This window comes from Nuphar pumila, chromosome 2, assembly GCF_984573655.1.
Source record: "Nuphar pumila chromosome 2, dmNupPumi1.hap1.1, whole genome shotgun sequence".
Lineage (NCBI taxonomy): Eukaryota > Viridiplantae > Streptophyta > Magnoliopsida > Nymphaeales > Nymphaeaceae > Nuphar > Nuphar pumila.
In genome coordinates, this window is record NC_143250.1 from 148042639 (window position 1) to 148059065 (window position 16427).

General features: G+C 37.4%; 1 protein-coding gene across 1 annotated transcript in view; it reads left to right on the plus strand.

The window, feature by feature from the left end:
• Nucleotides 1-16427, plus strand: part of LOC149847592 (uncharacterized) — an 84159-nt gene that overhangs the window by 40246 nt on the left and 27486 nt on the right. Inside the window, exons 11-16 of the mRNA XM_089997113.1 lie at nucleotides 4805-4867; nucleotides 4954-5108; nucleotides 5260-5324; nucleotides 9009-9159; nucleotides 15670-15775; nucleotides 15868-16003. Of these exons, the coding sequence (XP_089853239.1) occupies nucleotides 4805-4867; nucleotides 4954-5108; nucleotides 5260-5324; nucleotides 9009-9159; nucleotides 15670-15775; nucleotides 15868-16003 (676 nt within the window). The remainder of the gene's footprint in view (nucleotides 1-4804; nucleotides 4868-4953; nucleotides 5109-5259; nucleotides 5325-9008; nucleotides 9160-15669; nucleotides 15776-15867; nucleotides 16004-16427) is intronic.

The following is a 16427-nucleotide window of genomic DNA, read 5'->3' on the forward strand; positions in this document are numbered from 1 at the left end:
AATTCTTAATATATTTATTTTGTTATCAACCCAGATCACTAACTTTATGGGTGTGAAAGCATTCCCTTGTTTTGCAGAAGTATTATCTCAGGTTTTTTAATTTATTTTTCCTCAGATATACCAGCAAAATTTGATGTGCAGAATTGGCCATGTTATGTTTGCGTTTGAGACTCTTTTGTGGTCCCAAAGGTTCTCATTGGATGCACAAATGACACTCCAGTATTGGCTTCTCCTTTTTTTGCATATTCCCCCAATGGTGGGAATGAGAATGTTTTCTTTTTTCCCTTTTTTTCGCTGCACCACACAGTTATGGATGTTGCAACATTTTGGAACCGTGTCCTTTCAAGTTTTTTTTGGGAGAAGATAATAAAAACTCTAGAAGATCATTATAAATTGGGAAAATCCCAGAATGAAAAGATTGTGCTAATACTATTATATTAATTGTGATTTTTGAGAAATTCACTTATTTTTACTTTAATTTTTTGGTCATGTTATTTATTTATTTACCCTATGAATATGAACCAATATGAGAATTTCGTTGGGGCGTTCCCTACTGAGCGACGCGCTGTACTCTATAGGCCTGGAGGCAGTGATAAATGGGCAAGGGCTGCTAGGTCATCGCCCAGAAGCGACGCGTCACACCGGCGCCCGGGTGTGGTGTCAAATAGGCAAGGGTTCCCTCACTTTGTTGGACGGGTGGGGGTAAAGAAGTTAGTCCAAGACCATAAAATTAGGTTAGCCACTTGGAACATAGGGTCTTTAACTAGTAAGTTGGTAGAGTTAGTAGATGTTATGTGTAGTAGAAAGATTGATATTTTATGTCTACAAGAGACCAAATGGGTAGGTGAGAAAGCAAAAGTGATAGAACCTTGGGGATATAAGATTTGGTATACAGGAATAAATAGGAATAAGAATGGAGTAGGGATTGTTATGAGTCGTGAGTTTATAGATAATGTAGTTGAGGTCCGTAGGAAGGGTGATAGGATTTTACTTATTAAATTAGTATTAGGTACGGATAACCTCAAGTAGGTTTAGATGATTCCATTAAGCGTCAATTTTTGGGAAGATTTAGATGGAGTAGTACAAGAGATATCTTATGGAGAAAAACTTTTCATCGGCGGTGACCTTAATGGATATGTAGGTATTAGTAGGGATGGATTTGAGAGTATCCATGGAGGCTATGGTATAGGAGAAAGAAACGAAAGTGGAGAAAGGATTTTAGATTTTGGTTTGTCCTATGATATGATCTTAGCAAACACTTGGTTTAGGAAGAGGGAGTCTCACCTAGTAACATTTAAAAGTGGGGTTAATACGAGTCAGATAGATTTTTTCCTACTTAGAAAGAGAGATAGGGATTGTTGCATCGATTGTAAGGTTATAACAGGAGAAAGTGTAGCTATACAACATAGAGTCTTAATTTTAGATCTTAGAATTGACAATGCCGCAAAAGGGATAGACATAGGATAGATCCTAGAATTAAGTGGTGGACATTGAAAGGAACTAAATAAGGAATGTTTGTAGAGCAAGTAGTTAAGGAAGCTGATTGGTGTCTCGAGGAGGATTCAGAATCAATGTAGAATAAGATAGCGGGTGGCATGAGAAAGGTGGCTAAGGAGGTATTGGGTGAGTCTAAAGGCGGTGCACCGCTAGGTAAGGATACATCATGGTGGAACGAGGATGTCAAATTAGCTATTAAGGTTAAAAGAGAGTGTTATAAAAATCTAAGTAAGAGTCGTGATAATGAGAATTTGGACAAGTATATGATAGCAAAGAAGAAAGTTAAAAAAGTAGTTCGAAACGCGAGGGATAAGGTATATAAGGATGTTTATGACAAGTTGAATACCAAAGAGGGCGAGAAGGATATTTACAGGCTTGCAAAGATGAGAGATAGAAAATCGAGAGATCTGGGTATGGTTAGATGTATCAAAGATGAAACGCAAAGGGTTTTAGTCAAAGATGAGGAGATTAAGGAGAGATGGAAAGATTATTTTGATAAGCTATTTAATGGAAGTCATACTCAGGATCTTGGAGACTTCTCCATTCCTTTTCATGAGATGAATCGTGACTTCATGCGCAAGATTCAAAAGAAAGAAATTGCAGAGACTTTGAAGAAAATGAAATCAAGAAGGGCAGCTGGCCTAGATGGTATACCTATCGAGACTTGAAAATGCTTGTGAGATAAAGGTTTAAAATGGTTGACAAATCTTTTTAACAAGATTTGGCAGACAAATAAGATGCCTAATGAGTGGCGGAAGAGTACTTTGGTGCCACTATATAAGAATAAGGGTGATATACTAGATTGCACAAACTATCGTGGTATAAAACTCATGAATCATACTATGAAACTTTGGGAGAGGGTGATTGAGTCTAGGTTGAGGGAGGTTGTCATGATATCAGAGAATCAATTTGGTTTTATGCCTGAAAGATCAACTATGGAAGCTATACATCTTCTTAGACAACTTATTGAGAGATATAGAGAGAGGAACAAAGATTTGCATATGGTTTTTATTGATTTGGAGAAGGCATACGATAGAGTACCTAGGGACGTTCTCTGGTGGATAATGATGAAGAAAGGTGTTTCTCTCAAGTACATTAGTATAATTAAAGATATGTATGAAGGAGTAGTAACCAATGTCCTCACTTGTAGAGGGGTGACAACCAATTTTCCTATAACGGTTGGGTTACATCAAGGATCTGCTTTAAGCCCTTTCCTATTTCTATAGTGATGGATGAGCTTACGAGATCAATTCAAGAAAATGTGCCGTGGTGTATGTTGTTTGCTGATGATATTGTTTTGATTGATGAGTCTAGAGCTGGGGTTAATGCTAAGTTAGAATTATGGAGACAGACATTGGAAGCAAGGGGTTTTAAGTTGAGTAAGAGTAAGACAGAATATATGGAATGTCAGTTTAGTAAGCAACGAAGTAGTGATGGGAGTGTAGTGAAGCTTGGTGAGTAAGAAATACCGGTGGATGATTGTTTCAAATATTTGGGATCTATCATTCAAAAGTATGGAGAAATTGATAGAGACGTAAATCATAGGATAAAGGTTGGGTGAATGAAATGGAAAAGTGCAACTGGAGTGTTGTGCGATCGTAGAATGCCATTGCGGTTGAAAGAAAAGTTTTATAGGACGACTATTAGGCCCGCTTTACTATATGGTACGGAAAGTTGGGCTGCCAAGAGACATCATATTCAAAAAATGAGTGTAGCTGAGATGCGTATGCTTAGATGGATGTGTGGAAATACAATAAAAGATAAGATTCAGAACGAGGAGATATGTAAGAAGGTAGGCGTTGCACCCATTGAAAATAAGATGAGAGAGAATCGTTTACGGTGGTTTGGACATATTCGGCGAAGGCCTAATGATGATCTAGTTAGAAGGATGGAGAAATGAGAAAATATATTAGTTAAAAGAGGTCGGGGTTGTCCTAGGAAGACTTGGATGGAGATGATAGGAAAGGATATGAATGCTTTGAACCTCACTGAGGACATGACATTGGATAGAAATGATTGGAGGAGAAGGATTCATGTGGACGACCCAGAATGATTTTCTTTTTTGGTTCATATCGCTGACCCCAATTGTTTTGGGATGAAGGCGTAGTTGTTGTTTGTTTGTTATTTATTTGTTTAAAATGCCATGATTTTCAAAGGAAAATTCCTTTTTTTTTAAATTCTCATGTGAAAAGCTCTTGCTGGTATCGTGTAGGTGAGTACATACTTATGTATATCTACATCTTAACACTTACTAATAGTGATGCAGAGATTGTATGATGTAAAAATGATTTGCTTTGTAGGAATTCAGGCAATGAAACCTGTTGCTGTATTTTATACATCAATATATGTTTATGATATTTTTAGTTTCTAATGCACATCTAATGGTGTAAAGTATGTCATGAATAGAAATAAAATGATCCAATGGTGTTTTTTGATCGTCTTTGTACTTACTGAAAATAGAATAGTTTAGAAAGGCTATCTTTGTTCTTTCTTTAATTTTTTTTATGTTTACACGAAGAAACCACCCCAAAGATCAAAGACCTACCCGCGCTGGCTCTGCCTGCCGTATTTACGGTCATTGTCCTGGCAGCATAAAACTCAGTGGGCTTAACCCTTGTCCCCAAGGAGTCACCGTGCTTCAGCTTACGCAAGGGCTGGCTCCCATGGGATTTGAACTGTTCTTTACTTATAACTTCAAAGAAGAAATATGTAGTTGGAGGATTTTTATGTACCACACTCTTGCACGTAGGATGACCGTTAAAAGTTTAACCTTGAGGTACTTGTAAAATGAGAGAGAGAGAGAGAGAGAGAGAGAGAGAGCTATGCCTAGTATGGTTCTGTACACTAGCATACTGGGGAGTCACAGACTGGAGACACAGTGGCACACACACACAAAACATACACATGGACATATTCATTGGCACAGGATGAAATTAAAAGGTGGCAATTCCCCGTGACATTCTGTATTCTGGGGTGTTGGGGAGTGGTGGACTCGATGTCCTAACCTTCTAGTTCTACCTTTTCATGAATTGGCTGCTTTCAGGACTTGAACTTATGCTTCCATGATCACATAAGGTTTCTTATTTTTTAGAACTAAATTTAATTGACAATAATTTTGAATTAAATAGAAAAAACTTACCAAGCTTTTTTTTTTGATACTTGGTGAGATTCCCTTAGATTAGAAATGCATCTTTTCTATTTTTTTTCTTGTCATATCAACCTTCTTTATTTGATCTAGAGTTGCCCATTAGGAGGGGCAATTTGATGTGCATGCTTGTTACTTAAATCACAGTTTAATATGTGATAGGGTCATAAAAGTTATGTTCCGAATATGATAAGCGGAGCTTCTCAGGCAGACATTGGAGTTCTGGTGAGTGAGCTTATTGCTAGTTTGTGGTGCTTTAATGACCTTGCCGGAACGATGCTGACAGCATTTACGTTTATGGTTGTTTTTAGGTAATATCTGCTCGGAAGGGTGAGTTTGAGACTGGATATGAGCGAGGAGGCCAGACACGCGAGCATGTCCAACTTGCAAAAACATTAGGAGTTTCTAAGTTGATTGTTGTTGTCAATAAGATGGACGATCCTACTGTAAAATGGTCCAAAGACCGGTGAGTACTTGCACCTTTGCCTTTTTTCTTTCTTTCTCTTTCTTTCTTTCTTCTTGTTCACTTTATTGTTTATTAAAAGCTATTCTGTTCCCTATGGCTGTGTTTATTATCCAAAATTTATTTCTGAACTTGTTTTCCGCTCTTTCTCCAGGTTTGATGAAATAGAGTCAAAGATGATTCCTTTTCTAAAATCCTCTGGTTATAATGTTAAAAAAGGTAACCAACCATCATTTAAGCTTTGATCTTCTTTGCACATACTGTCCACTGTCTGTCTAAGATTTTTTCTGAAAAATAGCCATATGACCAAAATAAACTTAACCATCATAGAGGTTATTTATTTTCTAAGCCTCTTTAATTTTAACAATCTATTCATTCTTCTGAAATAAGGTGGAGATCTTGATTATAAAAGAATTTCTGTGAGTTAATCTTTTCGCTTTTTGTATGGCAATGTTTTATAAATTGTTGTTTTTTTCTCAAAAGCCTGTTCGAGTGGGGAACAAAATGATTGCTTTGCTCTTACTCAAAATAATTCTGGAAAGCTGAAAATTATTCTTTGGAGGCAGTGTGACTTGCACACATAAGGAAAGAAATTATGATACTTCCTAGATTTGTATTACAAATAAAATTCTGTTTTGACAATCTGGTTATTCTTTTGTGACTTGTGGATAGCATTTCGTTATGCATTAATCATTCTTAATGCCATCAAGCTTAAAAATAAATTAATTCAGAAGAACGCAAGCTTGAAATATTTGTTTAATCATTGATGGCATAATGACTTTATTTTTGCATTGGACTTATGAAGGGCATGCCATAACTACAGACTAAGAACTTCCATAAAACTACTTAATAGAGCTTCCATTCTTCATTGTTGTGAATATGCACTGCAGAGTATTACTTTGGGAAGCATTCACTCTATGTATTTGTCTCCTTTATTTGTAAAACGAATAGTTTCATCTCTGAGGTTTTGAGTTGGTCATTCATGATTTCCTATTAGTCTTCACCATTTATTCTGAAAATATTTTTTTACTGCATTTCCATTTTTGCTTGGCATTCAGGATGTCCTACTCGTCTTTCCTCGATCAAAATGTCTCTCTTGTCTTCTGTTGAAATTGTGGATATGTAGCTGTGTTACCGAATCCACCTCCTGTGCATAAGATGGTCACCAATGGAACTGACAAAGAGTTTTGGGTCTTCTCTATGGGAAGGCGCTGGAAAAAATGAGTTCATCATCTAACAAATGGGCACTAATGCCTTCCCCTCAACAGGACAAGCCAGGGATCAGAATGATAGAATTGGTCAACTAGGCAGTGATAGTAAAGTGGTGATGAACGTTTACTCCCTGGCTTCCTGATGTGGTTTGAAGAGAGTGGCTCACACATGCAGAAGAGGTTGATTACAAATTTATAGATTTTGGATTTATGCCTAATGGACAAACCTTTGGTGGACTTCCTTTCATGTCTTGACTTATAAATCGTCAATTCTAACTATAATGTGAGAGGCTATATGGAATGTCGGTTTAGTAAGCAACGAAGTAGTGATGGGAGTGTAGTGAAGTTTGGTGAGCAAGAAATACCGGTGGATGATTGTTTCAAATATTTGGGATCTATCATTCAAAAGTATGAAGAAATTGATGGAGATGTAAATCATAGGATAAAGGTTGGGTGGATGAAATGGAAAAGTGCAACTCGAGTGTTGTGCGATCGTAGAATGCCATTGCGGTTGAAGGGAAAGTTTTATAGGACGACTATTAGGCCCACTTTACTATATGGTACGGAATGTTGGGCTGCCAAGAGACATCATATTCAAAAAATGAGTGTAGCTAAGATGCGTATGCTTAGATGGATGTGTGGAAATACAATAAAAGATAAGATTCGGAATGAGGAAATACGTAAGAAGGTAGGCGTTGCACCCATTGAAAATAAGATGAGAGAGAATCGTTTACGGTGGTTTGGACATATTCGGCGAAGGCCTAATGATGCTCCAGTTAGAAGGATGGAGAAATGGAAAAATATATTAGTTAAAAGAGGTCGGGGTAGGCCTAGGAAGACTTGGATGGAGATGATAGGAAATGATATGAATGCTTTGAACCTCACCGAGGACATGGCATTGGATAGAAATGATTGGAGAAGGATTCATGTGGAAGACCCATAATGATTTTCTTTTTTGGTTCATATCGCCGACCCCAATTGTTTTGGGATGAAGGCGTAGTTGTTGTTGTTGAATGTGAGAGGCTACTTTACAAGTGATGCATTATTTTAACTGCAATGTAAGAGGCTTTGCAATTGATGGATTGATTGATTATTTTTCAGCGTAGGTTAAAAGATGTGAACTTACACTGGGAAGAATTGATGAAATGCCTTGTAGGAGTTTACCTGATCTTAGACAAACAAGTTGAAATGTTGTGATCATAACAAAAGATGGATGTTTTGGTAGATTTTTCTTTTGGAGCCATTGTTTCAATTTTTGAAAGTGGGCAATTGGAGAATAAAAAACCACATGTGCTGCTAATGTTGTCACCAAGGCTTCATGATTATTTTGTCTTTTGAGTTGTGCCAGTAGTGTAGAAAAATAATGAATCTCTACAAAGTACAACAGAAAATTTCTCATAGTGATTGTGGTGGGACACAGAACTTTACTTGGGTTCAACCTCCAAAGTGTTTGAATAACTTTATCTTGCTCAGAAACAGGGCTACCAACAAGCTCACAGTTATCATTTTCTTCTGATATTAACTCACACTAGTGTTGCGATGTGTAAGTTGTTGGGCTCATCTCTTTTTTTTCTTCCAAGAAAAAGGAAAATATTGGACTTATCTTTCAAATCAATAGATTCTTGCTGTAGGAATCTTTGGGGACCATTTATGGAGTTCTCATAAGCCATGTGCAATTCGAATTTTCAGGGACTTGAACAGGAACCTTAGGTGAGAGATTAGAGATATAAGGTGACATGCAACTGTCATTTCATCACTCTAATTCAATCTAAATAAGCTGGTTTTGTTCATGAGCCAATTTTAGCTTATCTGTCTCATCATAAGAGACTTAGGTGGTTCAAGAATGGTGACATCAAGATGACTCGTCAACCCCAGAATATGCATGCAATAATTTGTTTTATTTTTCAAGTAAAAAGCTGGTGGGAATTTAGCTTTTCGATAACAAGCTGTGGGAGGAACCACAAATTTATGTACTCATGGAATAAGTAAAGAAATCAAAGGCATCATAGGGGAAATATACCCAACATAATATGTTTGGGGGAAGAATATAATTTCACAGGATTCATGGTAGGCTATGTGTCTAGTTTGATAAATTGGCGAGCAGCATTTTCTTTTCTTGTTCTTGCTGCATGGAGAATGCTTATCAAGCCTAGCTGGTTTCAGTTTCAAATCATTAAGAGCCTTGATATCAGGCTCTAATGCTGAGAGTTGAACAAGTATATTCATTATTTTCTATGGAAACTAGCCCGAGTTGTTATTTACTTGGGACTGACTGGAGCCAAAGGAGTCTTGGGCAATCCAGGTCAACTTTACAGGGATTCACCCAGTAAGTGGGTGAGCCAAGATCACATGGGCAAGCCATCACTGAGGTTTTAATCCTTCGACCACCCCCTTCTATCTATAAGTTCTAATCTAACTAATGCTATTTTATACTTGATTTTGTAATTATGGATTATAGTCTTTATTGACATGAACATTTAAAGGGTTGAAGTTGAATGCCATTGAAATCAGAACTAAAAGTTTGTTTGCTCACATTTGCTTTAAAATTTTAACATGATTTGAAGGTGTCTGATGCTTCTCATTTGGTTTCTACAACAGCTTGTGATGACTTCTGCGAAAGCAACTTAATGCTCTTGATATCAGTTGATTTTGTGTGTTTTTATTCCTCTCAAGACTTATATATGTCTTGCAGATGTTCAATTTCTTCCTATATCTGGTCTACTTGGTTTAAATATGAAAACTAGATTAGAGAAAAGCATATGTGGATGGTGGAATGGACCTTGCCTTTTTGAAGTTCTTGATGCTATTGAAGTTCCTCCACGGGATCCTAAAGGTCCACTGAGGTATCAGTAACACTCTTGTCTTAAATATAACTTGGTGGCATGCTCTGATCTTTACCTGATATTTATCCTGAAGTTCGTTATGTTACATGGAGAAATGCTATCTGTTTACCTTTGTATTTTTTTGATCTTGTAACATGCTTGGTGTGGTGATGCATCGTTGATGGAAGTCTGTTGGCTATAGTCCTCTGTCGGTATTAGTTGCTGTTCTTTTAGTTAGATTATATGTATATAATCTATGTCACATAGGTGCAGGTGCGGCGATGCGGCACTTTAAAAAAACTTGGGTGCGGGGGTGCAGGAAGGGTATATATTTAAATATAAATTTTTTAACAGTTTTAAGTTAACACTAATGAAATAAAAACAATTATCTTATGTCACATAGGTGAAGGAGTGGACACAGCGATGCGACACTTTAAAAAAACTTGGGTGCCAGGGTGCGGGGAGTGTCTAGTCGCAGTTTGGGTCCAAGCAGCTGCCCAGATTTGAATTTTCAATTCTATTAGGGAATCGGCCATAGATCTGGACTGATTTAGTTTAACCAGACCTGTGCCCATACCCAGGTTTGATTTAATCAAATCAGCCCAGATATGGACCCATGTCTGATTAATAAGACCTGTATCCAGACCCAGATCTGATTTAATCAAATCAGACCAGATATGGACCCATGCCTGTTTTAGTCTAATCAAACTTGTGCCCAGACCCAGATCTGATTTAATCAAATCAGACTAGATATGGATCCCATGTCTGATTTAGTGTAATCAGACCTGTGCCCAGACCCAGGTCTAATTTAATCGAATCAGACCTGGGTCGGTCCTGACCCAGGTTTTGTTCAGATTCAATGAGACCTGGGTCCAAACAATTTTCAATTAGTTTAATCAGACTTGGGCATTTTCCCAGGTCTGATTCAGGTCAAACAAACCCAACACCTGGCCGACCAGGTGTTGAGATAGTTCACAAAACGAGAGAGAGAGCCTCACAGCGGGAAGAGAGGAAGAGAAGCACCTGTAGAAGAGGCGACGGCGCAAGAGGGAGGAGGCGACACACATCAAGGAGAGAGAGAGAGGCATCACGGTGGCATCGTTGGTTAAGCGGCGTGGCGTTGGTGGCAGTGAGGAGGAGCAATGAAAGGTAAGAGGGGGAGGGGGTGTGGTGCGATTGTTCCCTAACAACCCCCCCCCCCCCCTAAAAAAAACATTTTTTTGACCAAAATGGACTCGGTCAGAGTTAACCGAGTCCATTTTAGACACATAATCCTGGGTGCGGTCAACCACACCCATGGTTATGTTGATTGTACCGGGTGCCGCGATGCGTGTGCGACACCCTGTTAGGCGAGTCCATGTGACATAGTATATAATCCATGCACATCATTCATGCATATGGATGAATCTACTACAATTGATAAAAAGTGAATCTACAAAGGCAAATAGCTGATCTATGATAAATTTGTACCTTTTTTCTTTACAATGTTTAGATAAAAAAATTATTTTTTAATTTGACAATTTGAGATTCTACCATTCTACTGCCCTATAACCATGGAAAAATATAGGCAGAAAAGTTTGAACAAATCTCTTACTTGCAATGTTTATATGAAACAAAACACTTCAAACTATTGTTGAGAGATCTGAAGTGTTTGCCTGCCTTTCCTTTATTCTTGAAGTATGCATGTGAGCAGTGTTATTAAAAACGTGCCTCAAGGCGCAAAAAGCGCGCCTCGCCTCAAGGCGAGGGGCTTTATGCCTTGAGGCGCACATATAAAGTGCAAAAGGCTCAAGGCGTGCTCCTCATAGGCCTTGAGGCGCACGCCTCAGGGCAAGGCGCGCCTCAAGCCGAGGCGTATACGCTTCTAATTTTTTAGTCAAATGAGGGTCAAAGCCCCCATTTGACCAGAAATGAGGGGTTTTCACGCCGTTTTAATTGATTAGGTTAGTAAAAAGGCATTTTCATGCTCCACCTTCGCCTGCTCAACCTCCAGCTCCTCTTCGGCTCGTGCTTCCCTCTCCTCTCCTGCTCGCGCTTCCCTCTCCTCACCTGCCCACGTCGCCACCACTGAGCCAGCTCGCTCTCCCTCTCTCGGAGGTCAGGTGTGCTCTTTCCCCCCTCTCTCTCAATCGTTGATGCTCTTCCCACCTTTCAACGAGTGTGTCTGCGAAAATCAACGACTCTGCAACTACTGTGTTGTTAGCGTGCTATCACAGGCACATCTTGTGCATTTGATGGATTTTGCAGCCCACGCGTGACCTCTACTTCCGATGGTAGAGGTCAACCTGATGCCATTCATCCATGCAATGAACAACATCCCATATAGTGTCTGTTGAAAAACCTTAGCTGGTTTCTTTTTTTGTTTCCTGTTTTGTTTTTATATTGTTGAAATGAGTGTCGTTTGCATTTCATTTATAATGAATAGTTTTTATTAGCGTGTGCACACAGTAGATTGTTGTATTGTTCTACTTTCTGTTCCCTTTCCCTTGCTGTATTTGTATTAGCATTTTTTTTTCATTGGATGTTCCCTTGTTGAAAAAAACAAAAATCTGTTCATTGGATGTTCTCTTGTTGCATTAAATTATATCGTGCTATGTCTTTATCCTCTTTCCTCCTTATACAGGATCATCTAAATGGTCTTTAAGATTTAGAATATTCGTTTGGACATTGAGATCACGTTTGGATGTTCTTTAATGTTAATTTTTTATTCAATGAATGCCCATGTTTTGTTTTTTAGATACTTACATAGATCAAGTTGTTGCATTAATGTTACTTTTACATGTTAATCTCATATTTTTTCAGTATTTATTTGAGATTTTTTATTTCTTGTTGGTTGTTGCTTCATCAATAAAGAATTTTTTATTTATTTATAATTTTAGATATTTTTTATAGTTTTTTTAAGTTAATTTTTTTTTTGAGGCTTACGCTTTACGCCTCGCTATGCCTCAACGCTTTTCACAACACTGCATGTGAGTGAAAAACCTGAGTGTTTTTTTGTGTGCTACTGTGCTATGCCCCATTTCACTCTTTAGGCTTTGTTTTCCATATAAAGATGACTTTATGTAACATTTATTGGTAAAGAATATCATGGTTGGCCTAATGTTCAACTTGTGCCACTTGCCTAATGTTCCACTAAGCAGGCGTCCACTAGTTGACCATGCTTGCCTGCCTAGGCATGTTTGGAGAAAGATAACTGTGTCCTTGTTCATAGGTTTTATGTTGTTTCATTGATGACAAAATCAGGCCTTTGCTTTACTGATCAAAATTTTATATTATATTCTTCTATCTGGTTGCTGGAATGCGCATGTATCTTTTCTGCAAAATATGTATCAAATAATCAGCTTGTGTAATATATGTCCCATCATTCTGTGGTTTCAAGAAATTGACAAATCACATTCTTGATGCATGAGAGCTGTAGTATCTAGCAACACATGTTTTATCATTTTCTGGAAGTTGAAATTTAAAGATTTTTCTTTAGCTGATCTTTAAAATGACAAAAACTATCTTTCAAGGCTGTTGATGGAAGAAGGAATTAAAATAATATGCGTCAGAAGGAACCTAGATAGATGGTCTACATAAATACTTTATGTTACTTAGGGTTGTGATTGGGGTTATAGTGAATCTTTGTTTTGTTTTTTGTGGCTGTCCGGATACTTCATCAAAACAAGTGCCTTCCCTGTGGGTGGGTCAAATCTTTAGCATAATATTTAGTTGTTGCTTCCAGCAGATAGGTAAGCTGGGTTTTTGAGTTGCAGATCAATAGAAAATGTACATGGCAACAGGACTCTGACACGTGGACAGATCATATGAGGCAAAATTAGAAATCTTGGATAAACCAATTTGCCATAGAAAAGGAAGAATTCTTTATAAGAAATATCTGAACATGAAACCAAATTGTGCTGGAAAAATATTTTTGTGGTGTAATCATTGGAAAATGTGATCTTACATTCATTTCATTACTTGGATGTGAATAATTTACAGATCTTGGTATAGTTGTTGATTGAAGCCATTGATATTCGACTCTTCATATGGTTGCAGTGAACACTTGCATCCCTTTAATCAACATTGAATATATAAGGTTCCTGAATCTTGGAAAATTTGATGATGGAGCCATGACTCTACCATGTCATACCAGATAGAGCTGTACAAAAGAGAAGAAACAAAAAACCAGAGCCACGATCTGATGGTTTGACTTGATCCAAGTTGGTATGGGGTTTTGTAAGGGTTCAAAATGTCAACTCATTTAAATATTGGGTTGGCTCTTGGTTTAGGTTGTCCTGACCCATAATGGGATAAAACATGGTCTTCTAAATGCATCTACAACTCTACATACCATGTATAAAAAAATTGTTAGAGGAATTCATTGCGATATATTTTATTAGATATTGAGACGGTAAATAAAACACAGGAAGAGCAAAATATACAAGCTTCAGTAAACAATTAGAAAGTTCCTTGTTCCTTTGACTATTTAAGCATATGATGCTGTTTACTTATTGCTGGTAAATGAGATAACTTAAGTCGACCTGACAGGCTGGCTTTAACTGGACTGAGCAACCTGACCTGAGGTATTGTCAGGTTAGCCTCAACTGACCTGGATCTGATCCTACCTAATTCATTTCCAGCCGACTACCTGTTATCCATGACTGAACCTAAACTGATCTGGTCAGACCCTGTTCATTTGGAATTATTTTTAGACTTGAGGCATGGCTAGGTTAGCCTCAACCCGACCTGGTCTTGACCAGCATGTTACCTGATATCTGTGAGAGAAAACTTGTAATAAATTGTGACCTCTTTTGGTGTCAAAATCACTTAATTCATTTTCTACATTAAATGTGGGTAACATGTTCAATGTGGGATTTTCCTTTTGAGCTCGATAGGATGTACATGTTACATGGTCTGCATGAAATGAAAACCTATAAGTCTATCTGCATGAGCATACAGTTGGGAGTGACCCTGTTTTACCTGCAGTGAGTTATGTGTTTATTTCTCTTACGAAAGGGCCTGTAATGTGTTCTGCAGTTTCAGGATGTTGTTTTTGTTTTATGCCACAGTTTGCCTGGTTATCAATCTTTTCAAGACGTGTGACAACAATGAAACTTTATGTTTGTTTTGATGAGCAGGGTACAAACAGTCCATGTTTGGGCTGAATTCTTGTCTGCCAAACTATGTAACATGGATACTTCTAAAGGAGCAAATCAGCCATGTCGCACACGCATCAGTTTAGGTTCCACACTTTGACACTTTCTGCATTGTCAAGTGTAGTCAACCGCGATGGGGTCCATTCCTGTCTGAAACTGGTCTGTTTAACCCCTAACTAAGTCCAGTTTTATCTATATCAGAGTCACCGATATATTGAAAATATTGTGATATTATCAGCTATTTCAAGGTAGCCACTAATATCAGGAATATATCATGATATTTTCAATGTATCGGCAAATTATATATCTCGCGATAATATCGCGATAAATATCGCTACAGAAAAATGCGTATGTTTTCAGATTTTGCTTTTTTTAAAAAGCCCCATATGTATTAAAGATAAAAATTTGAAAAATCACTATAATTAAAAAAAAGCGACCTTGGCCTCAAAATTTGGTTTGATTTGGTACAAAAGCCACAAATCAAATTGATGAGTTTTGCACATTTCGTGATTTTTTTTTTCAAAAGATCTTGTTTTCAAAAAATATGAAAAATGGTGGATTTTAAAAACAAAAGAATTTACTATTAATTTCTATTAATAAAAACGGAATGATTTCCAAAAAATCTCGACTATTGGATGAGATTTGAGAAAATCCCCAAATCGAGTGTCGTTAGAGACTATTTTCTAAAAAAGGGCATTTTAAGGATTATTTGAAACTTTAAAATGTGAGGTTTTAAAAAGTTTTAAAGGATAAAATAGGAAATAAAGGGAGAAACATGTTTTAAGGGTTTTAAAAGGTTTTTTAAGGGGCATATGAGGACCCTTTATCTTAGTTTTTTTTTTCCATTTTCTGTATTTTTACTTATTTTTTAAAAATTGTATTTAATTTTTTATATATTGCCTAGATATTCCCGAGGCTTATCAACTTTTGAAAATCTCTCCGAGAAATACCCTCGCTGAGAAATTACCTTTAGCGATACTGGTGACTATGATCTATATTATATACATATATACATAAATACACACATTCTGTGTGTGTGTGTGTATTCACATCCGCACCATCACCTATGTGACATAGCTGCCAAACTAGCCCTTGAAATTTGGCAATAGCTTTGATCCTACAGGTTTTATGGATTAGGCTTTCGTTCATTCCATGATGGGCCAGGCTAGTGCATTTGGACCCTTCTGAAGAGAAGTCAAGCACATTGTTCTATATGGAAATGTTTGATATCGATTTTTGCAGAAATTATACTCCGCTTTCCTTCATTAACTTTTTCTATACTTATTCATGTTGGATACACTTTTTGCTTACTTTCATGGATTGCTTTTATGTATCATTTCATGCTTTTTGGTATGTTGCACCTTTGGTTCTAAGTGGCTAATGATTACCACAGGATGCCAATAATTGATAAATTTAAAGACATGGGGACAGTTGTTATGGGTAAGATAGAGTCTGGATCTATCCTTGAAGGTGACAGTCTATTGGTCATGCCCAATAAGGTCCTTTTTCCTCCTCTTCTTTGCTTGCTTCTCAACTGCCTTGCCATATAAAACTCCAGCTTGGATGTTTGTTGCTTTCCTTTTGTTCTCAGACTCAAGTGAAGGTGCTGGGCATATATTGTGATGAAAATAAAGTGAGGTGTGCGGGGCCTGGTGAAAATGTTCGCGTTAAATTATCAGGAATTGAGGAGGAGGATATTTTGGGTGGATTTGTCCTTTCCAGTGTTTGTAAGCGAAAAAAGTCTCTAAGATCTTACATATACTCTGTTGGCATGATTGATAAGGATCATTTGTTTTTTTGATTGAAATTACTGCAACTGTTATTTGGCGTTGTTTTTGTGGTGCCAGTTTTCCTCTTAACCCCACTGTAGAACCTTCATATTTTGTATTCTTCTTATTCAACAACGGGCATCTTTTTTGTATCTAGCTTATTCGTTCCTTCATCTGTTTTATTCCCTGCTGTTTCTGGAATTAGTTCTCATATGATAATTGTACTTGGGAGGATCTGCTAACGAACTGGTCTATTGAAAATGAGTAGAAGTTAGTAAAGGAAATAGCTGACTGTCCTGTTCTGTGATGAGCCAGATAACAATTGAATGGTATTATCTACAAGTATCTTGAAACTGTTTTACAGCTTGTGTTTGCCTCATAA